At 39.9% G+C, this 25,829-nt stretch overlaps 1 protein-coding gene across 1 annotated transcript in view; it reads right to left on the minus strand.

Annotated features, from left to right (window-relative positions):
* Nucleotides 1-228: 228 nt before the first annotated feature.
* The window catches only part of si:dkey-92j12.5 (multiple PDZ domain protein), a 35,261-nt gene continuing 9,660 nt past the window's right edge, over nucleotides 229-25,829 (minus strand). The window contains exons 16-41 of the mRNA XM_028589143.1: nucleotides 25,034-25,157; nucleotides 22,840-23,038; nucleotides 17,597-17,920; nucleotides 15,761-15,961; nucleotides 15,097-15,274; nucleotides 14,566-14,676; nucleotides 12,579-12,638; nucleotides 12,073-12,141; nucleotides 11,486-11,585; nucleotides 10,094-10,302; nucleotides 9,589-9,680; nucleotides 9,343-9,475; nucleotides 9,032-9,124; nucleotides 8,000-8,074; nucleotides 7,554-7,883; nucleotides 7,198-7,281; nucleotides 6,335-6,528; nucleotides 5,595-5,742; nucleotides 5,410-5,481; nucleotides 5,084-5,180; nucleotides 4,910-4,953; nucleotides 4,344-4,490; nucleotides 3,420-3,524; nucleotides 3,040-3,143; nucleotides 2,130-2,253; nucleotides 229-1,702 (exon numbers count right to left, since the gene is read on the minus strand). Coding sequence (XP_028444944.1) covers nucleotides 1,556-1,702; nucleotides 2,130-2,253; nucleotides 3,040-3,143; nucleotides 3,420-3,524; nucleotides 4,344-4,490; nucleotides 4,910-4,953; nucleotides 5,084-5,180; nucleotides 5,410-5,481; nucleotides 5,595-5,742; nucleotides 6,335-6,528; nucleotides 7,198-7,281; nucleotides 7,554-7,883; nucleotides 8,000-8,074; nucleotides 9,032-9,124; nucleotides 9,343-9,475; nucleotides 9,589-9,680; nucleotides 10,094-10,302; nucleotides 11,486-11,585; nucleotides 12,073-12,141; nucleotides 12,579-12,638; nucleotides 14,566-14,676; nucleotides 15,097-15,274; nucleotides 15,761-15,961; nucleotides 17,597-17,920; nucleotides 22,840-23,038; nucleotides 25,034-25,157 — 3,564 coding nt within the window. The 3' untranslated portion in view covers nucleotides 229-1,555. The remainder of the gene's footprint in view (nucleotides 1,703-2,129; nucleotides 2,254-3,039; nucleotides 3,144-3,419; nucleotides 3,525-4,343; nucleotides 4,491-4,909; nucleotides 4,954-5,083; nucleotides 5,181-5,409; nucleotides 5,482-5,594; nucleotides 5,743-6,334; nucleotides 6,529-7,197; nucleotides 7,282-7,553; nucleotides 7,884-7,999; nucleotides 8,075-9,031; nucleotides 9,125-9,342; nucleotides 9,476-9,588; nucleotides 9,681-10,093; nucleotides 10,303-11,485; nucleotides 11,586-12,072; nucleotides 12,142-12,578; nucleotides 12,639-14,565; nucleotides 14,677-15,096; nucleotides 15,275-15,760; nucleotides 15,962-17,596; nucleotides 17,921-22,839; nucleotides 23,039-25,033; nucleotides 25,158-25,829) is intronic.

Genomic DNA, 25,829 nt, shown 5'->3' on the forward strand with positions numbered 1-25,829 from the left:
TTGAAAGTCAAACAATGACATCCCCTAGCTTATCCTACTCAGTATTATTCCAGAGAGATATCACGAAGCATCAAGAAATATTTCTATGTTGTTATCATCCTTCATCAAAATGTGACCATATTTAAGGTGACTTGTTTCACTAAAACATTATACGCAGAGCTACGTGCAGGAAGTAAGTAAGCAGAACAATAGAAGTCCTGGACTATAAACAAGTTTTGTATACAAAACTCAAACAAATGAACATTTAATAAGATCACTAACATTACATTCAGTTGAACAATGTTACACAATCCCAAACACTGTGGCTCTGAGGACTACTTACATGAATGAAATGAAATCAATTAGGAAGACTGTGATGAAAACATAAATATCACACTATAAATACATTCATATAAAACAGGTATGAGGTTTCTAAATAAAGATTGCACATTACACTATGACAATACTTCCTGAAAGACAACTGATCAAGTTACAGATAATGAAAACAGTAATAAATAACAACTTGGTAAATAAATCGCTGATATTTAAAGTGTTATGGATATTTAAAGTACATACAGCAATCATGCCACACTTTTAATTATTACAATATGAGAATAAAGAATAAAAGTAAAACTGTCTAACCTAAAACCTTATTGCCATACAAAAGATTGGCAGAAGCACTTGGCATGTTTTGAGTCTTAGGAGTTGATCACAGTAGTTAACTCTGAATGAACAGAAGTCTATAGACAGCACTAAATACATGTGACATTGTGTCTTCAGAGATGCTTCTATTGCATTGATATGTGGTCGGCAGATACAAAGTTTTGGGGATGGTCATTTATTCATGAGTGTGTTTACATGATGCATATCGATGTAAAAATATATTATTAATACCTTGAACGGGATAACTAAGACACATGATCATCAGTTAGGACACTGCTGTATTGGCTTATTTAATATATGCTTTTGTTGCTTTGATTTCTATGAGCATCGTTTCTATGTTAAATTTAAAAATATCCCATTTGTATGAACACAGAGATATTCATGATTGAGATATGAAGATTAATATAACATAACATCACTGTAACCTTGTATTTTTTTTCTTCATAAATCAGTGCTATTCATGCTCTCTTTTTGTCTTTCTGTGGTTTTTACAAATACTTAAACAGTGACGAGGCGATTTCAACGGACTTTGTCTGAGGTAAATAACTCAGTAAAGGCTAAAATGAAAACATCTCAACTCATTTTAGCCTAGGATATACAAGGTTTTTGCCCGACAGCAACGCAAAACATAAGTTCTAATAACACCTTAACAGGAATAGGAGTTTATATTGGGAAAATATTGTGCATGTTAACACCCAGTTGCAGTTAGAGGTAGCTTTTCCCAAACTAAATTCAGATACATTTACACTTACAGTATCTACTCTACCTATGATTTTAAACAAAGCTATATCACTTTAACTGTGCACGTTTTCCTTCTTAGGGTTGTCTGAGGCAGTGCTACAGGAGGCAGCTATATTATTTCATGGGCTACTCTGCAAAGACATAATGACGACCGGACACAACGGGCCGTGTCTCAAGAGAGTACTGTTAGGACTACAGTTCCCTTGGTCTTCTTGAGGATGTCCACAGCTTCAGCGTGAGTCACGCCCTCCAGGCAATGTCCATTCACGGCAATGATCTGATCGCCACGTTTCAGCCTGCCGTCCTCTATGGCCGCCCCCTGCAGAGTATACAAAGACTAGTCTGTCACCATGCACCATCAGAGATCCCGAGCTGGTTACACCATGACAGTACAAACGATACTGCAATAACTGAAAGGAAATGTAACTGATCACACTGAAATGAAATGTCTTTCTGAATTAAATTCCGTTAAAACTATGTGTTTGACCAATGATGTATTTAGAATTCTAAATAGTGAAAATATTTGGGATCTTTTCATAAGTTACAGCATGTTAATATTATCATTGCTCACTCATCAGTTGGTAAAAACCTTTTTCAGTTTAGAATTGTGGCTCTGTGTTCTTGTCTCTTACTGTGCGATATGAACAGACACTTTGCCAGTATGACTGAATACCATGCTGAGCTGTAATTTGATGTACACACCAGGATCCCCATGAAAGACTTCTCCCTGGAGGACGTTATCTCACCTTGTTGAAGACAGTTTTGATGTAGATCGGCAGGTCTCCGTGAGGGCTGCTGAACCCTCCTACGATGCTGAAGCCCAGGCCCGAGGAGCCTCTCTCTAGAGTGATGGTCTTATACGTGCGAGCACTGCGGGAAAAGGATGAATAACAATGCGTATGTGGTGCTGGCCATGCTAGTGCTGCACTAGCTCTGCACTGAAATATATGTGTGTGTGTGTGTGTGTGTGTGTGTGTGTGTGTGTGTGTGTGTGTGTGTGTGTGTGTGTGTGTGTGTGTGTGTGTGTGTGTGTGTGAAAATTATTTAATCTCATCAGGACAGAAAAAAGGTGAGAAAAAAAGAGGTACATTTCTAATTACATTTTTAAATGCAAATGTGAATCCCAGAATTATTAGTTTTGTTTTCACAACTAAAGTGTAATATTCAAGAACACAGTTTCTCAACCTTACTCAACCTTCTTGAATATAATAATGAATTATTGTAAGTAATGAATGTTCTTCCTTTAATTACTATAATCATTGACTTGATTTAAATGTTAGTTGCCAGAAGTTTTACAGTGTCTTCAAATGTATTATTTAGTTTAATGAGCTGTTGAAAAAAAAAAAAAAAAAGTGTTGTTTTCACAATGAAATAAAAAAACAAAGAAATTGGTCTTTGGTATTGTTAACTGAAAGTTGACTGGAAAGAAATGGTCAATTGGAAGCACAGCAAAATACAAATCACAAGAAACACTGCAGCTCCTTCTGTCCAAAAGCACATTTGTCTCAGCGCTTCTCACACAGTGGCTGCACTTGCTCATTATTGTCAAGGGAACCGGAGTCTGCCTTTGTCCTTATTTGGTGAATAAACCAGGAGGGAGCCAAAGTAAGATCATAAAGTACAACAGAAGAAGACTATCAGGAAACTGATTCTTACGAGAGGTTGTTGTGAAAGCGGGGCAGGCTGCTGGACTGGCTTGTCGTCCGGGCATGCATATCATTGTGGTCCTTTGTGCTGCACCCATCAGAGCCCACTGCCACCTACACACGTACACGCACACAAACACCCACACACACCCACACACACACACACACACACACACACACACACACACACACACACACACACACACACACACACACACACACACAGCGTGTCAGACACAGTATTGTCCTAAAATTACAGTATAGTATTCACATGCAAAACACTAATGAGGGGACGACTGAAACTATAAACTATCTCATTTTTATTCCTTATTAAATACTGTTCTCACAGGCCTTATAGATTAACTACTGTATGTCTCCCTGTGACAATACCTGCAGACTGACGGTTCCAGGGGCATTCTTCAGCAGGACTCCAGCTTGGACATGAGTCATTCCCTCCATAGACACATCATTGATACTAAGGATCCGGTCTCCTGTCTGATTGTAACACATAAACATTTGCGAGGGCATTTTACTGACTTACAGAACTTTCATTCCCTGGAAACATACCCTAACCAACACTGCTACATAACACAGTTTACATTACATTTTATCTTTTATGATTTTATAAGGGCTTTCAGTAGGCTTCCTTTCCTAATCTACAATGTATTTCTTATTTTTATAATCTGTACTAATACATTTTGTGTTTTGTACAGTATGTCGAATATGTTTTTAAAATGCTATATTTCAACCCTTATATACTGTATGACCTATGGTATGCAATTTTAAACCCTGACAAAGCAAGCATTGTTGAAACATTGGTCTTTATCCTAATAAATCAGGATCTGCAAATATACTAATTAATATACCTTAACACAGACTAATCAAATCTTAACCCTATAATCAAATCATACTACGGTGGCCTTGAAGTACAAATCACAACAGCAAATAGAAAAATGCAATAGCAAATCATAAAACACAGCGGCAAATAGGAAAACACGACAGCAAATAGGAAAACACTTCATCAAATCAGAAAACACAACGCATTAACTTCTACCGGAAAAGGTAGGGCCTATCTAGTGGAGGACGGACCCTCTTGATTGGACAGACGGTCTGTTAAAAGACAGACAGTCCGTCTGTCCAATCAGGAGTGTCCGTCCTCTGCTACAGTAGATAGGCCCTACCTTTTCCGGTAGAAGTTAATGCCGTTGTGTTTTATGATTTGCTGTTGCGTTTTTCTATTTGCTGTTGTGATTTGCATTTCAGGGCCACCGTACATTTCTCTTTAATGACTGGTTAACCCTTGTGAGGACTGACTTTTTGTCCACAGCATTTTTTATTATTTAATTGCTGCGTTTTGGCAGCAAGTCCACTGGTATCCATGGTAGCAATAAAAAGAGGTACGTTGTCATGGGGACTGCCCACTCCTCCTGCTACACTGATGCCCAGGGAGTCACATGGACCCTGTGGTGAAACCACACACACACACACACACACACACACACACACACACACACACACACACACACATATATATATATAGCCTCCTTACCTGGCTTCAAAAAGTTGGCATTTAATTGTGACCCCTAAAAGCTTTTTTTTTTTTTTTTACTTCAAATGGCAAATCCAAAATATATATATATATATATATATATATATATATATATATATATATATATATATATATATATATATATATATATATACGGTATATAATTTTAATCTGTCATTTGAAGTAAAAAACAAAAGCTTTCAGGGGTCACAATTAAATGCCAACTTTCTGAAAATATACATAAAATACTGATTTTCTCAGTGAATTCTCCAAGACTGAATGTGGAATCAATAAAAACAGTTACTATTATTATTTTAAGATTTTGTCTTACCTTTTCTATTATTACTTTTCTGGAGTCAGGGTAGTCTTGAAATGCTGTTGCAGGGGAAATAGATACATGCTCGCATAATTAGCTTGAGTATGTTACCAATATTCTTTACACTAAAAGTAAATTGTGATTGTGTTTATATATAGGCTACGCTCTCAGAACATAAGGGCGACTCACAGTAGCTCCCAGTCTTATTATCTTTCTCCCTCTGGTGGCCGAAGGAAGTATCACATCCACTTGAGGGGGTCAGGGTGGAACAGTCAGAGTCTTCGCTCTGGATAAAACACAACTTAAAGTACTCCTAGGTTCACAAAGTACTATTGTTAAAATGGTGCAAAAGAGTAATAGTTAAATAACAGACACCATTAAAATTACTGAGCTTATTTAGTCTGGACTCTCAATACAAATCATAGAATTAAACAACTAATAGCATCATACATTTTTACATTTTCTTTAATAGCCAGTCATGGATTAGACACAGACAGCCACAGGAAACAGCTTACTTGGCTCTGCTGTGAGTATTGCAGTCCAGCTTTAAAACGAGCCACCTCCAGGTGGACTGCTCCACTGCAACTCTGAGAGCAAAGTGACACATCTCACATAAGATGATCAATATGTAACAAAAATGCATAACCCCGCAACTAATTTGTTTATGGACTTGGTATGTGTGAACGTGAATGTGTCCGACCTGTAGAAGCGTGTGTGCATGTTCCTGCGATGCTGCACGGACATCCTCCCCATTGATTGACAGAATCTGGTCCCCTAGCAACAACCTGCCATCTGAATCCGCTACGCCTCCTCTGATGATATCTGACACAAAGACGCCTGTGTCATTACTGTTGAAAGAAAACAGAGGTCAAAAACTGTGTCTGTGTCACGCTTGTAGACTGAATTATGTGACCTGTAAGCCCGCTGTTTTGCATAACGTCACACTTGACTTGTGCAAATTATCCATCCAACACCTCTTCTTTATAATAATGATCCCGGTTGCTACAGAGTCTGACCTCTAACTGGGTAAAGGCCTTTAAAAGTCGAGAACACTCTCCTCTTCTGATACTTGACAGTATTGACGTTACATTTACCTATTATACACCTTTGACAAAACACTTGAAAATAACCTAAAGTATGATTAATAATTGTTTTTCTCGCTGAAGTGTGTCAATTAATAAAAGAGCAAAATTGTAAAAGTAAATAATACCATCCGATACTACATCAGTTGCCTGGCAAATTCTCTGTGACTTTTCAAATCTAATATCTCAAAGCAAAACTGGCCTTGCAACATCTAGGCTGGCTTTAGGAGGCAACTACTATGCCCCATGTCATGTAACCTACATAAAAGTACAGTAAGATTTGGTCTGAGAGGCAAACCTAAAGATACAAAAAATAACTTTGATGTTACTCATTTGTTCAACAGCATCATGAACATACGTTTTTCCCACTGTGGTTAACCCCAGCCCCTCTCCAGGGCGAGGCCTCAGCTCCAGGCTGAAGACGTCCCACAGGTCCTCCTCCCTGTAGGCCTCCTGGTGCCTGAAGACACACAGGCGAACACGCTGGGTGGTGAGCCGCAGCACGCCAATGGCCTCATCGTGAGTGGCCTGCCGCAGGTCTATACCATTTACCTGGGAGGAAGTGAGAGCCATAGTTGTATGAAGGAGGTTAGGTGTAACTGTATTTGTTATTTTACAAACAGCAGATGGATTTTACAACTAATGAAAAGGAGTGAGTCTTCGTGATTAATGGCTACATTGAGGGCACTGGCATCAATCTACAAGCATGTTATTGCTTTGAACCATCAATGTGTTGCTGCTTCCTGTTGCTCTGTATTATTTGTGCGCTGTTTTGGGCATGCTGATTTTGTTGCTTTTGTCGTCATTTCAGCATCATATTGTCTTATGTCTGTATTTCTTAACCTGTCATTTCATTGGCTTTAAAACTTCTTGCCAAAGGACTGCAGTTTAACATTTAAAATGGCTAACACTGGCAAATTTACACAAAATGTGTGTTGTCCTCATAAATAAAGACATTATAAATTAAACGTTTACAATATTTCATGATCAGAAATTGGAGACACAGGCCATTCATTGGACAGTGATAAAATAAAAATACAAGCCTTGAGTTCTGATCACCAAATTAAATAAATATTTACATTTGACCAGTTTTAATGCGTTGTATTGTGTTAACTATAATGGAATGTGATTTAATTGCAACAGATTTGGACTAACACTAAACACTGTCACTGATTCCGTCAAATGAATAGATAATGGAATGTTTGTGTGTACCCATTATACCTCTAATATCTGGTCTCCGGCCTGCAGCCTTCCATCTCTCTGTGCTGCTCCTCCATCATTTACTTCATGGATTATTACCGCCCCCTGGTGGAAAACAACAGAAAAAAACATTATTGCAGATAATCCAATCCAGCTATCAGCATTGAACTACTTAGTAATTCACAATACAGCACGTTCACAACTTTCACTGACAATGGCTGTGCAGATGCATTGTATTGTGAAGAAAACATAGACAAACCCATATTGCCTAATTTGATGTTGTAAATCTTGATTAATTAGGATTATCAAGGGTTGATAAAATTATGATAGATATATGTTAAATGAAATTATGTCAAATATCAATTGGCTGCTCTCACCAGCAGAGTGTCACATCCTCCGACAATGCTGAGGCCCAGGCCTACATTTCCTTTACAAAACTCTATCATTGTTTCCCTGCCAGCCACAACTGGGCAGTACAGGGGGTCAGTGGTTGTGGGAGTTGATCCAAGCCAATCAGACTGCCCGGTGGGAGAGGTCTGCATGGCATTGAGTGATGAAGAGAAGGCGACAGGGAGTGAAGCAGGAGAGAGAGAGCAGGGATAGGAAAAGGATGTCGGCAGAGGTAAAGAAGAAGAGGAAGAGAGACTCTTGGAGGGGCTGATGGAGAGCTTGACAGTGACCCGATGTTTGAGAATCAAACTGGACACCTGAATACAGAGAAGACAGGTGAGTCATAAATCATTACATCAGTTTGACCTTGTGTGTGTGTGTGTGTGTGTGTGTGTGTGTGTGTGTGTGTGTGTGTGTGTGTGTGTATGTCTACCTTGTACACTGACAGTCCTGCAACAGGTACATCACCCACTGCTGTGATTATGTCTCCAACCTTTATTCTGCCATCCTGCACCCAGACAGAAACATGAATAAAAAATGGAAGATAAGGCAAAAATGTATGAAAGTACTGTATATGCAACAGACAGATGGAGAGGAAGTGAGATAAAAAATCAAACACACCCTCTGGACAAATATCTGAACAACCGTTGCCTGGGGCCCTACATGAAAGCTTATTAGTACATGACGACATCACTTTAATACATGGCAACCATTATCTCAAGGTTACTATGGCTTAAATATTACGAGAAATACCAAGAGACCAGAGCCATCAAATCATAGTTTACAGCTGCATACTGTATATTGTACAGTAATGTGGTACTTATTGAGTGATTAGATTAGTGGCTTGATAGATGCAAAAAAACTAATGAAATGATGTACAACCTTTGTGCTGAAATAATTCTAAAGTCTGTGATGAAGGTAAACAATCAGCTAAGATGAAAGATGAAAACAATACCCTAAGTATATAGAGTATTATATTTGAGTGATGAAAATGTTACTTTGGAAAATTATTATGAACACTTTTGTGAGGTTATGATAACATGCAGTGGTAGAATGTAACAAAGTACATTTACTCAGTAAGTATTCCCATTTTATGCTACATTATACTAGATCTCAGAGGCAAATATTGTACTTTTTACTCAACTACTTTTGTTTGACAGAAGATCTGGAGTTTACATACAAAACATATGACCATCACGTAAAATATGATACATTGTTATAGATATAACTACACAACAATCAATAAAAGTTGTTTAAATTGGCTTAAATATTTAAAGCTGCTTACACCTTATGAATCTGTAATAATAATACAAATATATGCCATAACACTCATAATACACATTACAGGTAAGAGAGGAACAAATGACACTGTCGAGATACAGTCATCGTATGTAGGCTACATGAAGGAATAATGTTATTGATGAAGATGTTGAAGGTTATGATGATGCTACTGGTGATGTCACACCTTACTGGCAGTGCCATGCTGGATCAGGGACCTGACCACCACTCCTTCCTTGGACTCCCCCTCTGCCAGGCAGAGGCCAAGACCTACGTGATCCTGAATGGAGATTCAAAAAAGCAGACAAAAAGCTCTAACTTTGAACCAAGATTTAGTGAAGCAAATAGCTCATTTCATTCTTTACAACAATATGGGAGGGTAATTCTATTTTCTCTAGTATAGAGACTGTTTTTGCTACAACTAGAGTCTGCTATCATGCAAGCTGTTAGATATGTGCAGCTGGAGGCCCGACAATGGATTTACTGAAGGTATTGCACCTGAGGTAGGGTGATGTGCTGGATGTCTGTGGATAATCCTCCACGCTGTGCCGAGTCTATCTGGGAGTCAGTGCCTGTGTCCTTGCACTCTGTTGTGGATCCATGTGCTGTTTGACCCAGAGCTGCTTTATTCCTAGCAAAACAAAATCAAATCTGGTGTTATCCCTGAGCTGGTCATCAAACACCTGTATCCTGTTAAGTTTGGGAGAAATGCAAATGTCACCAGAAAATCACTTTACATGTTACCTGATGAGAATTATCTTAACTTTCGATGGAGTGTTATTGATGATGGCGGAGGCGTTTTGGTGACTCCGGCCATACAAGATCTGACCATTGATCTAGAAGAAAAATCGCATCATGTACAACCTTAGCAATCTTTATCAAATCCAGTTCCACATAAATCTGCCTTTCTGCCATCTTCTTCTGACTCCCCTCCCCCTCTCAGCTGTCAGCCCCTCCTCTACCTCCATTTTCCTCATCTTCTCTATTACACGGTTGCTCATCGCGAGAATCCAGCCCAGCACCAACCATCCTTCAAATGGTAATTCATCTGATAAATCTACTTTGCAGGCACTCAACGCTCTCTACTCATCCATGCCTCCTACCCACTGCTCCCTTTCTGCTGCTCTCAATTTTGACTCTCATATTATGTCTCTTTCTTGGACTCCAACCCTTCTTGCCCCCCTAAAAACTCACCCATTTGTTAATCTCAACCCTCCTAACTCCCTTACTGTTCCCATTTCTTCCTCACCTCCAGTAGCTCGTCTCCAACCCGTATTCTCCCATCTAAACCAGCAGGTCCTTGAGGGTCTATATCCGCCACGTGGACACTCATGCGGGCCCTGGAACCATCCTTGTTCCCTGAGAGGCTGATTCCCAGGCCTTGAGCCTCAGGGTCCTTCTCCAGCTCAATCATATGGAGCTTCCCAGACAGGCTACCATAACGCTGAAGCATCTTTTCTAGGAGAGACAAGAGTTAACAAAGAGATTATGCTGGGTAAGCCAGAAAAAGTGTGGGATGCTAAACGTTATGACTGACACTTCATGTACAATACCTGTAGCGAGGAAGCATTACACCCTTAAGGAGCTTGTGTGAGTGTGTGATGCCGCGATTTGTCTGTGCGTATGTCTATATCTGTGTGTATTGACTTGTGGGCGAAAGTAAGCATTGTCACATAGACTCCCTCAAAGGTACCCTATGGAGTTTTTGTAGCGCTATGGATCAATGTTTTTTTTAATGGTTCCCTATTTTGGTTGTTCATGTGCATGTGCACAAGGAAACATATGAGCATGTTAAACATTCCTGGCAACAGTTTCACACTATTTCATTTCATCTATAGGATGCAGTAATGTTCCAACAAACATAACAATATGCCAACAAAAGCAGTGAAGAACATGTGGACATGGATGTAAAGCAATGCAGGTTTCAAACTTTTAAGGAAAATCTGCATTCAAAAATGTTTTATGAGGAAATAAATATATTCAACACATTTGTTAGACCTCAAGGATACCAACCCGAATGCAGTTTGATTAGTAACACTGAATGCTAACAGAAACTTTGTTTGTTTACAAGAAAACTCCAAAGGGCGCTTTTAATACTGTAAGTGCTTAAAGCAAAGCAAAGAAAGCACACAACTTGGATACAATTTGTTTTGCCGAAGAAGAGACTGACAATCTCAGTTCTCATCTAAAAAACTAAAACCCATTCATACAAATGAAAGTTGCTCTCCGATAACATACTGTGGAGAAACAAAAGTTCTTTAGGCTTTTGCCTTGTTGGCTCATAATGCATTCTTATTAAAGTCTGAGCCTGTCCAACTGGCTCCACATGTGAATGCCATGAAAATAATTTGCTCATATGGCTTTTAAGTAATGGACGTTGAAAATACATTTCTAAAATGTGATCCTTCAAAGAGTAATTTCCAAATGACTGTGAGACTCCTGATTTTTTTATTTGAGTATTACAGCATTTCTTTTGTAATGGAAGTGTATAGCACAAAGTCTCTCAGGGCCAGAGGGCAGCGTGTGACCTGCACTGTGTAAAGGTGGCTACTACACTAAAATCGCCACACAGCTCCTTTTCCTGGGGGCTTTAAAGCATCCCTGTGTAAGTCTGTGTGACGTCTTTATGATGCAGACTTACTCCTGCCAGTATCGCCCTCATCTTCAGCTGCCGTCGTGATTGGTGTTGCGACAGTTATGGGGCTTCTCCTATTCGTTCTATCAGATGTTGGTGAAGGTACCTTGGGAGAAGTTTTGCATTATTGAACAGGCAGAGTTGGAAATGCCTCAGGGGTCCTTCAGGCATGAGTTGGACTACCCCTGAGGCTTGTTCAGTGTGCTTGATGTAGCAGTGGGGAAAAACTGACGAACAGGATGAATTAATGAACACAGTTTTAATGTCAGCTAAAAATAACATGAAAGATGACCAGAATCATGCATTATTTTGTAACCAACTTACAAGTGCATGGAAATATAACTTCAAAAGGATGCACTGTCTATTTAGAGAGTTATACATCTCCACCAAAGATAAAAAAAAAACAAAGGGTTTAAACAAACAAGGTAGCTGCGAGGGACTTTGAACTACAAGCGTTCTATCTATAAATATGCACGTTAATTAACTTTTTGGAAGTTGGCTTAGCGCAAATGCTAATGCAAGGCTGTTTTTAAGATGCTGCATACCCATGATAACACACGTAAACACACACACACACACAACAATGTACCAACCTTAAAGGGAGTGGGAATGAAGGGGTTTGTAGGGGAAAGACTAAGGAACAGACTGAGAGTCTCTGCTTCCTACGATCAGGAGGGGAAACACAGATATAGTCTTATACACATCACCACCAAAACAGCAATCTGCCTCTCAAAAAACCCTTTAAAGCCCCTTCATTCTTTTTACCGATACCAACGTAGGTGTTAATGACTCATCACTCTATATATAATATAGTGTACACATAACATTGTCTATACACTACAACCATAGACAGCCAAACATCAGTAACTGTGTGGGAACAGAAACTGAGAAAAATGTTTTTTACAGCTTGTTATCTGTTCCAATGAAATCTAAAGTAGCGGTCACAACCTTCAAAACACAAACAAGTAGCTACCGCTTTTTGACTTGACTTCGGTGCATATCATATTCTATGCTATACAATAGATTTTACATCGCATTTATCTCTTTTAAAGAGAAAACAGCAGTGTGAAGCTCAACGTATCTAGTATGCCAGTGTTACCTTGCTGCTGTGTGAGTTGGACTGCAGAGTTAGTCTCTCATGGTTGGTAAGCATAGGGGACTGTGGGCGAAACACAAGATGGAGAGAAGACAAATAAATATCCGTACTGCAGATGCTTCAAATGATGGATGTTATGTATGTATATATATATATATATATATATATATATATATGTATATATATTGTCTATGTGTATAGTTTCGGTCAAAGATAATTGTGTTCAATATGCTTTGTGTCCAGAGGACATCATATTGTAATGCTGAAAAACTCCTACGCACAACATTGTTAAAACTTCTGATGGAGTAGACCAACAGAATATACACTGCACCTTCTCTTTGCATTTATTATGAGTATAATATAAAAGTATTGAGATTCAGTGTGAAAGAATCTAAGGCCTCAAGGGACTGACATGCTACACAATGTAATGTATATACTGAATATGCATTGCACAGTGTATTTCTCAGCCAGTAGAAATGTTTTTTGAGTGGTTCCCTATTTTGTTTGTTTGTGTGCACAAGGACACACATATGAACATGTTACACATCCCTGCCAAAAGTTTCACACTTTCTTTCATTTCATCTATAGGATGCAGTAATGTTCCAACAAACATAACAACATGGCACTTGTAATTCTATGGGCACTATCTTGTACTCAGCGCAATTGCCTTTGTACACCGACGCATGTATCATTCCTATTTTGCACCCAATGCACAGCGGACTGTTCCCTCCACAGACGCATGTCTGTAAAATAGGGAATGTATTTGCGCTCCAGGGGGTGGTTCAGCAAAAAGAGGATGCGTGTTCCGGCGCAAACGTTACTTGGTACTATTTTGCAGTTTCAGAAAACAATTCCGCCACTGACCAGGAAAAACCTGGTCTAAAGTCAGTGGCACGTTATTCAGATGCTATTTTAGGGGCGCATGCTTGGCCATAATGTAGCGTGTGCACAACGCGCATACACTTCTCTCATGTAAACGGACGCAGCAGTTCCCATTTTTGCAAACCATACATAATTACAAAGGAAAATATTACTGAAAATGCGCTACAGGTGTTTGGATAGGTCAGGAGGCACTTTACAGTACAGTCCTCAAAAAGTCGCAACATTCTTTGTGGCTTGTTGTGATTTCCACAACATTTCCATGAATCATGGATGTGTTGATGACATAAATGAGGAAATATTAGAAGACTTAAGGAGACGTGATGTTGAACTACGGCGGGATCTGGTCCGGGAGTAATGCGTGATGTGGGACACAACAGGAGCAGGTGGTGCGTTTGGAGGCCCACGCTCCATGGCTGCAGTAATCCTCTCCAGACTTGAGGAGATGCGCCCGAGAGGCCGCAGCAACATCGCCACCCGGTCAAGACGGGCATTTATTACTTTGCCGCATCTCGGACAACTCCCACTGGCGTGCGCCAGGCAAATCCGCCGTCATAATAGCAATCCGCCATGGAACAAGCGCGCCTGCTCTTAAAGGGAATGTGAGATGACGCTCTGATTGGTTTATTGCACGTTACGCCCAAACCACACCTAGCTACTTCAGATCAACCCATTTTAGATTTGCGTCGGGCGCAACACTCATTTATCCCGCCGGTATAATAGCAACAGCGCCCGAGATCCGCCCACAAAGCTACTTGCGTTTTGCGTTTCATACTTGCGTTTCAGATCGTTAAAATAGGGCCCTATAAGTGCATAAAGCAAACCACTGAAAGCTTATAATTTGAATAATACTTTTTTGTGACAAAGAAGTGACAGAAAATCTAAGTTCTCATCTGAAAAATTAAAACCCATTCATACAAATGAAAGTTGCTCTCCCAGAACATACTTTAGAGCAGTGTGGTATCATTAAATGGTGTATTAATAACAAGTAATTTTGTGTGTTATCACAACATATTCTTAGCTTTTTGCGTGTCATTGCACGCCATTTGGTAGGGTGTCATTGCATGGTAGAAATAATGATTGATTTTGCCTGTTTTCTGAGATGCAGTACCTGAGATCTGTGCTGTTCAGACTGTACCAGGAAGACCACAGAGTCTCCAGCCCTGCGGATGGCCTCCACTGCCTGCTCATGGCTGGCATCTCTTAGGTTCACACCACACACCTTGGCCAAGTCAACACACACACACACACACACACACACACACACACACACACACACACACACACACACACACAGTAATGACTGAACATAAAGACATTAGGCTAATCTTGTGAAATTATCTAAAAAAAATCAAGGAGCCACAATAATGTGTTAATCCTGTAAATCCCATTTAACCTCAATACACACACATTATACATCATACAGTGTATGAACACATGCTCATGCAGCAAACCCTTTTTTGCCACTTTTCAGTCTCTCTACCACTCACGGACTGTTACAGGCACACACACACACACACACACACACACACACACACACACACACACACACACACACACACACACACACACACACACACACACACACACACACACACACACACACACACACACACACACACACACACACACACACACACACCTCTAGTATCCTGTCTCCAGTCCGGAGGGTGCCATTATGTGCTGCTGGGCTGTCGGGGCTGATGTGCTTGATGAAGACTCCCCTCATCATCTCTCCACTGCTCAGTCTCCGGCCCATGCCTCTGCCTCCCATTATGCTGATACCCAGGGACTGGCCTGGCGCTCGAGTCAGCTGCACACTGGGACAAAAAGCAGGATACAAGGAACATCCACACATGTTTATGGATATGGTGATGATGAATGCATGTCCTCTGTATACCTGATGAGGATCTACTGTGTTTGAAACATTACTGCAAAAATGTACAAGAGTCAAAACAATAGAATATTATATCTGCCAGGGAGAGACACAAAAGCTGGTCTTTGCATGCAGTTTGGCTTATGTGATTTACCCAAGCGGGATGCAGTCGTAAATGTGATAAATACAGGTTGGGAAAGTAGTCGGTTTCTCTGGGCCTAAGAAATATGAGCATGTTGAGTCTGCGCTGTGCCGATCTACCCCTGCTGTGAACATAACCTGAGCACACTAGGATTTTGTTAAACCCTCTCTGGCAGAGAGAGGATAAAGGGCATCATGGGCAGAGTTTCTGAAGAAGAAAATCTGAAGAAAAAGAATCTAAAGGCAAAAAAGGACATTGTTACTTACTGTACATCACTGATTAACTAACCTTCTAGGTTGATCCCAAGAAACTGTGGCATGAGAATAAAGCTCCTCTTCTCTCTCCTCTTTACCGTCCACCTTTATCTCCACTTCCAGCTGTGGTACTTTCCCACCTGCACTACTCTTATGCTTTTTCTCCTCCACAATCTCTCCATCTTCTTTTCCTTCCTCCTTCTTATTGTGAGGTTGAGATTTTGGAATCTGCCAACTGATGGTGAGAAAACATGCAAACAGAAATAATATTGAATCAATGTGTGATGTTGAATGGAAAACCTGATGATTATGTACATCATTGGCTATGCTCAAAATATTATATTTTATTTATTATTTATTTATTTCAGTTTTATTTAGAACAAATTAAATTATTCAATTGATCAATAAGTTGATTTACAGAAAATTAGTTTGTAAACATTCTGTTAATTGATTAAATGCTTAAGTTAATTATCAAGAAAAATGCCAAATGTTCTGTTATTTCAGCCTCTCAGATGTGAGGATTTGCTGCTTTTCTCTGTTTTCTGTCATTGTCATTTCTGTAATCGAAATGCCTTCGGTTTTAGACTGTCAGTGGGTAAAATAAAACAAGACATCACTTTGAGGAAAATTGTGACAAGCATTTGCAATTAAAATGAATACATACTAGCAGAATTGCTGCATATAACAAGGTATCTGTACTTTGTTATTTTTTCAAGTCCTGACACACAGTGACACATGGCCAATAGCGATTTACACTGGCAGGCCTTGAGAAGATGTACTGCTTTAAGTGAAACTAGACCTGAAAATACACAAGGTTTACACTTTAAGCCAGTGTGGTTACAGTAAGATAGTGTCTTTATGTATATATATAGTATCTCTGTATGTATATACTGAGTGTGTATATATATATATATATATATATATATATATATATATATATATGTATATATGTGTGTGTGTGTGTGTGTGTGTGTGTGTGTGTGTGTGTGTGAAAGAAAGAAAGAAAGAAAGAGGCAGAGAATTTTTCATGAATATATTTATCGGTGGAGGGCTGTAATAAGCCCATGGAGGTGAGTAATAGTGGTGCTATCTGCGCAGCAGGAGCCTGTAGCCAGTTAAGTTACAGAAGAGGGCAGAACAAATGGTTCCACCAGGGCTGAAAGAGAGCGGCCGGGAGAGGGGGACCAAGGCAGGGGGGAGAGGGAAAATAAGGTTAAAAGAAGAAGACCGGAAAGAATGAGAGATGAGAGACAGATGTAGACACAGTCAAGTCTAGCAGAGAAAGCGACAAAGACAATGTATCGAAAGATAAGAGTGAAGAAAAGGCTGCAGAGAGAAATGGGAGTGAGGGAGGGAGGAGAAAGGCAGAGGCAAGAAGATGGAGCGAAAGCAGGGTTAGACAGAAGCGAAACAATTCATTTTCGCTGACAGTCAGCACTGAGATCCATAAGCAAACAGCTAAATATAACTCAGAGATTCAACATTCAGAGAAGCTTTTGCCTTTACCACAGAGAAGAATGGAGAGGAGAAAATAGGGACTGGAAGGGAGTCAAACTGAGCTTGTTGCATACTGAAATACATTGTTTCCTTCATGGATACGGTTAATTAAAGTGCCAGATAATACCTCAGATCATTAGTATGACTGAAATGTGTCACAGTAATAAAACCCTAGCTGCAAAACCCACAACAGGCATAATGTATAGAATAGGTTTCATAGCTTGAATTCTCTGTAGAAAAAATATCAACATGCAATAAAGCTGGAGCCTTGAAGTCTAATAAACACTGAGACAGGTTTATATTGCACTTTGGGGCCTGAGTACGGATTAGGTGACCATATATTATAGTCTGAGACCTCTGGATCTTACATTACCTTGAGTCTGGGGCCGGGGTGATGGTATGGACTACGGCTGGGCCTTTGAATGGAGCTTTGGATGGAGCAGAGGCTCTGACTTCTGCTGGATCTGGAGCTGTGGCTTGAAATTTGACTGAAGCAGATGGTTTGAGGGTGGATGAAACTGAAGTTGGAGCTGCAGCTCTGACTGGACCGGGTGATCTGGCCTGGGCCACGGCAGGTTCTGGAGAAGAGGTTGGTGGGGTGGGTGAGGAAGAGGTGCCTGATGCAATGGATGCCAGAGTGGGTAAACACAGACGGGTACGGTACTCGTCCACCTGATGGGCCGGGACATAGGTTATGCTAAGGGTAGGGGAACGTGGGAAAAGAAGTGGGGGGAGAGGTGAAAACATTTTATTAATATAAATATGACTTAAGTTTTGTACATCTGCACATTTATTTAACTTTCAGCAGCAAGCAATGACTAACATGATGCCGAGGAACAAGACAAATGACATGGTACTTGAATGGTGGATTAAAAGAATAGTCTGACATTTTGGGAGATGATTTCATTCACCTTCTTATCAAAAGTTAGATGATACCACTCTCACGTCTGTACTGTAAATATGAAGCTACAACTAGCAGCCAATTAGCTTAGTTTAGCAAAAAGACTGTACACAGGGTGAACAGCTAGCCTAGCTCTGTACAAAGGTACACAAATCTGCTTACTAGCACCAGCAAAGTTCACAAATGAACACATTGTATCTTGTTTGTTTAACCTGTACAAAAAAACAAAAGTTTAAAAATTGCAAGTTGTGAATTTATGTGTGGGACTATTTCTTGGCCGAGTGTGGTCAATTCCTGAGTCTTGTTGTCACCATGAGGATGAATGAAAGTGGTATCAATCTTCTCTCTCGGCAAGAAAGCGAATGAGCATACTTTCAAAAATGTTGACGCTTTAATCTGTTTGGTAGTTAATAAAAAAATAAAAATGAGTTAATGTTAACTTCAGGTAGTCAGAAATATCCATCAGGCAAATTACTTTTGGTGACAGTCTGGATTTTAATCATTAGACAGTTTCTAACCATAACAATTATGCATCACTAAATAAGAGAAGGGAAACTGAAAGCACCTCAAGCAATGTTTAATAATGCTAAATAATTCTAATAATCATTAGTAACTGATTAGCTATTAATAATGGACTTGTTCTTTTCAAATCTCAGTCCTAAAAAAAACAATCATTAAACAACCATTAACTTTAAGATGGCTGTCTTGGATGTCAAATGTTTTTAAAGTGACTATATGGACCTTTTTAATGGTTCTGAAACTGTCATTTTTCACGCGATAATCATAAATGACCTGTAACAGCAAACAACAAAAGGGAAAGTGACAGCCGACGGTCGCGCTTTCAACAGATGGAGACAATACCGGGATTGTAAATAATTCAAAACCGACCCCGAATTGGCCCTCAGGTATGTTATATGTCTATTTCATTCATAAAATAACTTAAAATGCGAGATGTGGCATTAAATTACGTCCCCCTTCCATTTAGCACCCGGTTTTATTTCTTTTCAGTCTGTGTATGTGTTCGCCTATTTTCTTTTCCCTTGTCCCTCTGTACTTGTGTAAAGCATCCTTGGGTTTCATCCTGGCCTTGGCTTTCATGAAATGCACTATATTAATCAAAGTTATTATTACGTAATGCTCTGGCTCATGACACAGTGACAGTGATACCCGGTTTAGCTCACGATACATCCAGGATAAATTACCATACACTTGAAATGCAACGATGCATCTGTAACACATTATCTTGTTGTATATGAATGATTTTCTCTCTGAGCTAAACATTCATCGCAACTATATGACCTACCGGTAACGCTAACTCGGTAATATAGCACCATAAAGAAAAGATCTTTATGACAGCAAGTGTGGTAAATCACTACTGCTTTTGTCCAAAGCGGTTGCTAAAATCAACACAAACTGAAAGTTACAAATAGCCACTTTAAGTGCTCTAAAAATATAGATGTGCCCCACTCCATTAGCATTGCTTGTGCTGCAGCTAGGACATAAGATGAAAAGAAAAAATGGAAAAGAAATTGTGACTAAATGTATATTTCAATGTAACAAAATTATGCACTTCTGATTCAAGACAGTTCCAAGAGTTTCTGAAACACAACATTTATAATAAGAAAACGTGTCTTGCATGAGCCTGGATCTATTTAAACTATGGCGTAAATGATGGAATTTAAGTAAAGTGTCAAGGACATTAAATCCCCCCCACACACACACACACACACGCTTCCATTCTTGTGTGACGCTAATATGCTGTTTGAATCCCCTGAAAGTTCCACTCGTGGTGGCAGATTGAATATGGAGACCTTCCACGCTAAGCTGTTGTGACTGAGCCATGTGGACAGTCTGTCGTGTCTCAACAGAGCTAGTTTGATAGTGACAAGCCCTCACCCTACTATGTCTGACTATTCTGAGGCTGCCAAAGCAACTCATCTGCCTCCACTCTCTGTTAGTTTGTCTGCGGTGCTGTCAGGAAGAGGCAGTGTGAGCATGTGTGTGCGGGTGAGTGTTATGTGTGTTTGTGTGTGTGTTTGTGTGTGTGTGTGTGTGTGTGTGTGTGCGTGCGTGCGTGCGTGCCTGCGTGCGTGTTGTGTGCATGTGTTAAAGAAAGACAGAATGCATGTGTGTTTATCTGTGTGTGTATTGTGGTGTGCATCTATGAGAGGCTCTTTAAAATGCTTTTTATTCAGAAGCGCACTGTTCAAGGTGAGATGAGCAATGAATTATTCAGAGATATTTCCCAGAGCAGGAAAAATGTGTTTTTGGAGGTTAGACCATTGAAAGGCTGTGTATGTGTGTATATTAGTGTGTGTGTGTTTTTGTGTGTGTGTGTGTGTGTGTGTGTGTGTGTGTGTGTGTGTGTGTGGATGGATGTGTGTGCGTGTTAAAGCAAGAGATAGAGGGAGAAAGAGACAGAGAGGTTAAGAGAGAGTGAGTGGGTGTTTTGCAGGGCAGCACGGTGGTGGAGGTGGGGCACATCTCCAATCAGCCAAACAAGCATTGTCAATGTGGAGCCATAACTGCTGATGTTAGAACAAGTAATAATTTACCCAATTTAGCCTCAGGCAATCTTTACAATTTCATCATCTAATCTAATCTAATTTAACATGACTGCAGAGCCTCAGTCAACTATGACTGCAGTGTTAATGGAGATCCAAAGTGAGATGAGATCGTTTACATGTGATGATGCAATGAAAGTCATGTTTGTGACTGCTGGGAGCCCATATTTATATTTATGATGTACATATACTCACTCATTCGAGTCACATAGACTGTCAAAATCTGCATGGGAAGATCTAGAAAATGTGAGCAATATTAAATTACTTTTTTTCTTCCAGTGGTTGATTGTTCTCTGCATTCCCAAAGGACCTTTCTACATTCTCTCTAAACTAAGAACTCTGATTTTCTCGTTTTTCAAGCAAAGACGTGTTTAAACTATGACATGAGGGAAAGTGCATATGAATGTCAATAAATAACTGTGCTATATAACTGACTGGAAATGGTTTTAAATGTGCCACGTTTGTCTTACTTTACTGCTGCGCCCAATGCAGGGCCTTGTTTTGTGTCAAATGTTGTGGCCATTGAGCCCATTGTCAGGTCCCAAAGTTCTTACGACTACAGTCTTACAAATTTAGAAATAGCAAAGATGCCATATACTGTACGTGTTACATTTTAGCCAAACACTATCGGCTACATTATAACCTACACAATTCATTCAGCTCAAAATGGATTATATAAAGAGATAAGGAAGATAATATTACTTAAACATGCAATTTTTTTTTCTTTTTAATGTCACACATTTCAATATGTCAATGAATTGTTCCCATGCATTTTGTGCTAGGGGGATGCAGCACTCCTGTGGCACAGGTAGAAATGCATTGGATTAAGAAGATGATCATCATTGGGTGTGTAGGACATTGGGAATCATATCAAATCTGTTCTTTTAATTGCTTTTAAAAGAAGTTCACTTCCTGTGATGGCTAATTGACAGTTTTCTAGTATTAAGTCAAGACTGGCTTCTCCAAAGCAGAAACAAATTTTGTAAGGCACGAATAAATATGGGGACCCTAAATATGAAACAATAGGAAATATTTAGAATAGGGCAGATTATAGCACCTGTTAAGATGTACTCATTATTCAAGAGATACTGAAGCCCCAGTCATGAGGTTTTCTGCGTGTAATGATGCAGAGTTAGAGTGATAAAATGTGTCCCATATAATACTGATATTTTTATAATATAAAACTCCATTTTGTGAGTTTCCTCTATGTCACACAGGTTTTTTTTAGTTATTGTGCCCAATTAGACCTCTTTTGAAGGACTGTGTGGGCATGTACAAACTATGCTTGTTGAAATTTCTCTCACCCTCCTATTGGTTTTATCACACCTTTTCGGGTTGTAGAGTTACACTTTTATCATTTGGCTTTGTGATCTTACGTCAATCCAACAAAGTTGTGCCCAACTTCAGTCTCAGCAGATGTCTAATTAGCCAGAATAAGTGAAAACACCTGTCTGGGTGTGCAGGGTCTTTTTCACAGAAGGCATTTTGACACGGCACGGAAGGAAAAGCACAGGTGTAAACAATGAAATTAATGATGTCTGACTTTTATTTGGCTGCTTTGTTTTTATGGTCTGATCACTGACACACAGTTATGACGGGGGGAGCACTAGAATGAAGCCATTGTTAATGTTAATAGAAACACCTGTGCTTTTACTACCATGTCATTCAAAAGGCCTCATAACAGCACTGCATCCAGTAAAAACCGCCCATAATAATTTTGTTAACATTTGCTTGTAATTTTTTCAAACAGAACAACAACAGAAATCCTGTCCTGCTACTGTGTAAAATAGCAAAACATGTACTGCTGTGGCTGTACTTGATAATGTAATGTGGCGCGTCAGAGCCAAAGGTCTTTCTCTACACAACAATTAAGAAATGTGAAGCAGCACTTGAGCCACTTGTAAAGAGGGTGACGCACACAGTGTTGCACATCCAGCCACCCAGTGTTTCTGGATACAGACTGAGGATTATTGAGAACAGGTGATTCAGAGGGAACTCAGTAATGTAAGTGAGAAATGCCAGTAGATGCTTTCAAAGAGTTGTGCGAGCTACACCATGACATTAACAGTAAGAATCACCTGTTCTTTTTTTCAGCCCAGAACAAAACTCTCTACATCTTGTAATGCTGTTGGACAGTGACTGGCTCCTCACCTCATCTCTGGCCCTATGACAGAGTGCCTGCGGAGCGTGGCTCTGGCCCTGGCGTTGGTCAGATTGGAGGTAGGTTCTCCGTTGATGGCCAAGATGGCGTCCCCGACCCCCAGCCTGCCATCCTGGCTAACAGAGCCCCCCTGGACCACACTGCGCACCAGCATGCCTGAGCCGTCTTTGATAGCGCTCACCGACATCCCTGCCAACATGCACACACAAACACACACACATGAGCATAGGTGAGTGAAGGGTTGGCTAAGTCTGCTTTGAATGCATGCCAAACAGACAGACAGTCGCCCAAACAAACACCTGACTGTGGCATAATCAGCATAATCAAGACAGACACTAGGCAGATTAGCACACAAACATGGCTACACATGCTTGACATTTACACGGCATCCTCCTTCACAGTCACACTCGCATAAGGTGCACAAACACAATCCCACACACCCACATAGGGCAGAGGGCACAGGTGGCTCAAGAAGTAACACATGCCAGTCGCAACACCTGACTTTGGCATTATCAAATCGGACACTAGGCGGATTACACAAACACTTCATTAATGCAAAAAGGCAGAAGCAGGTAAATCGGGCTTCACACACACATACGTGCACACCTCATGCACACACATACACATACTGCAGACAGGGAAGGCAACAACTAATTAGGAAGTATACTCTATGGCGCCTGCATACTACATTGCTATCTAATGGAGGACTATGCACATCCACAACACTATGGTCGTACATAATTTGAAGTTGGTCAAAGAAATGACTTTGTGCTTTTTTTGATCAAATAAATAGTTTATTGATTTTTGTATTACATTCAAATTACAATACAATCATAGTGCCTGGAATACAGTCGATTGAAGACACAGCTACTGACGCTGACAAGACAAACAGAAGTCGACACATTTCAAAGACATGAGAGGAAGTCTGAAGTAACAATGATGAATGTCTCAAAATCTGAGGGTGTTTAGTTACTACAACACAGCATCAAAATACATGATTCTATTACAAACTTGCAACAACAACTTTTAATAATAATTCCCACATGACAATTTCCATATGAAAATCTATTTGTTTTGACCTCAACAAAACTTCTTTATGGTACCACAAACTTACAGTAAGTGCAAACGGTTCACACCATTCAAGAATAAACCAAGACGTCTAACTAGGCTGCATATATTCATGTTTTAAACGAGCAAGGCAAGAAAAAAAGACCTCATTTTAGTCCCTTAAACGTTCTTTAACAACCTGCTCTAAAAGCCATACAGTCCTTGCAGTACAAACCAACCATACACTGTACATATTGTACGTTAGCATGTCTCATCTCCAAAACTGGGCATGAAGTCATTGTTGCACAATGGATAGAATTGTACATGGCACCTAATAATAGGAAGAGTGTAAAGTAGTGCAAATAGGTATTGTACTACATGTATATTGCTCATAAAAAATCCCCAGTATTCGGGCCTTACAGATACAGACCATAACTCTGCACAAGCTGAAGCTTTGCTTCAAATTCAAATACATTTAAATTAACACAAAACACAGAACATCTGTAAACCCTCCACATTTGGATATCCAGAAAACCATGCTATGTTGAATATCTCAGCATGACAACCTACAATATTTTAAACAGATAAAAACCAAAGTAGTAACACAGACTGTAGGTTAGGACCTTGATTTTCGCTACCTATGAACATAATTTTAAACTTTTACACACACAAGTAGTGTGGAGGCTTATTACAACATGTTTCCAGAATAAAAATTAGTTGGTTTCTTTATGCTTTGCACAGTGCCCTTAGGAGAAAGTGCAGGAGCGCCTTACACCCTGTTGTTTCCTCCCTGTCATGTTTGAATAACCAATGTACTCTCAACACTGGAGTATAAAACAAATATATTTAGATCAGCATTCAAATTAATATTTACTCATTGGTTTTAATTTTATTTCCTAATATTATCTCACATTAATATGACCATACACACACCCCCATACTAGCCTCTCAGACAAAAACGCACACACACACGCACGGTAATCATTTCCTCTCTCAGGGATTAGGAGTACAGTACATCACTTCACAACTCCTCTTCAGGGCAGTCGTCATCACCACCGCCAATTAGCGTCATTATTGCCATGCCAGCGACGTACACACACCAAGACACCATCACCATGAGAAAGACGGAGAACATACCAAGGCCACGGTTGCCCCGGACAACAGTGATTGTCCTCTCAAAGCTGGTGTGGGGCGGCAGAAGCGGCGCTTGCTGCCTATCTTCGTCTTTCATGATGCCGAAACGATGACGTAGCCGGTTTTCCTATAAAATAGTTGACAGAGGGCATGAGTGAGTAAGAGAATAAGGGGAGGGGTTATTGGATGGATTGTCATGACATTTTCTACAGATATTCATGGTCCCCAGAGGATATTTTCCAATGACTGTGGGGATCCTCTGACCTTACTTCTAGCTCTACAGCCTCAGCTGTACTTTGTGTTTCCTGCTAATTAGCACATGTAAGATGGCGATCATGCTAAACATTATACCTGCCAAGCATCAGCTTGTTAGCATTGTCATTGTAAGCGAGTTAGCATGCTGATGTTAGCATGTATCTCAAAGCACTGCTGTGGGTAAGTATAGCCTCACAGAGCCGCTAGCATGGCTGTAGACTCTTACTCTTATTTTATCAAGATATTTCACTCTAAACCACAAATATCAACCTAATGGGGGTGCTAGATATAATACATTAATCCAAAATCTGTTGAGATACTTCAGTCTGGACCAACCAACCGCCTGACAAACAGACATTGCCATCCCAAGAGCCATGATGTCATTGCAAATTTCCTTCATCATCAGCTTTGGCGCACATTATTGTACATGGAGCAAATCTTACAACTTCTAGAAAAGTAACCCACATTGCAAACATAACCTGGCACTAAAGTCCTGACCTACTATCATCACAACAATCAGATTTCTGATGTGACATAAATGATT

Source organism: Perca flavescens, chromosome 2, assembly GCF_004354835.1.
Source record: "Perca flavescens isolate YP-PL-M2 chromosome 2, PFLA_1.0, whole genome shotgun sequence".
Taxonomy (NCBI): domain Eukaryota; kingdom Metazoa; phylum Chordata; class Actinopteri; order Perciformes; family Percidae; genus Perca; species Perca flavescens.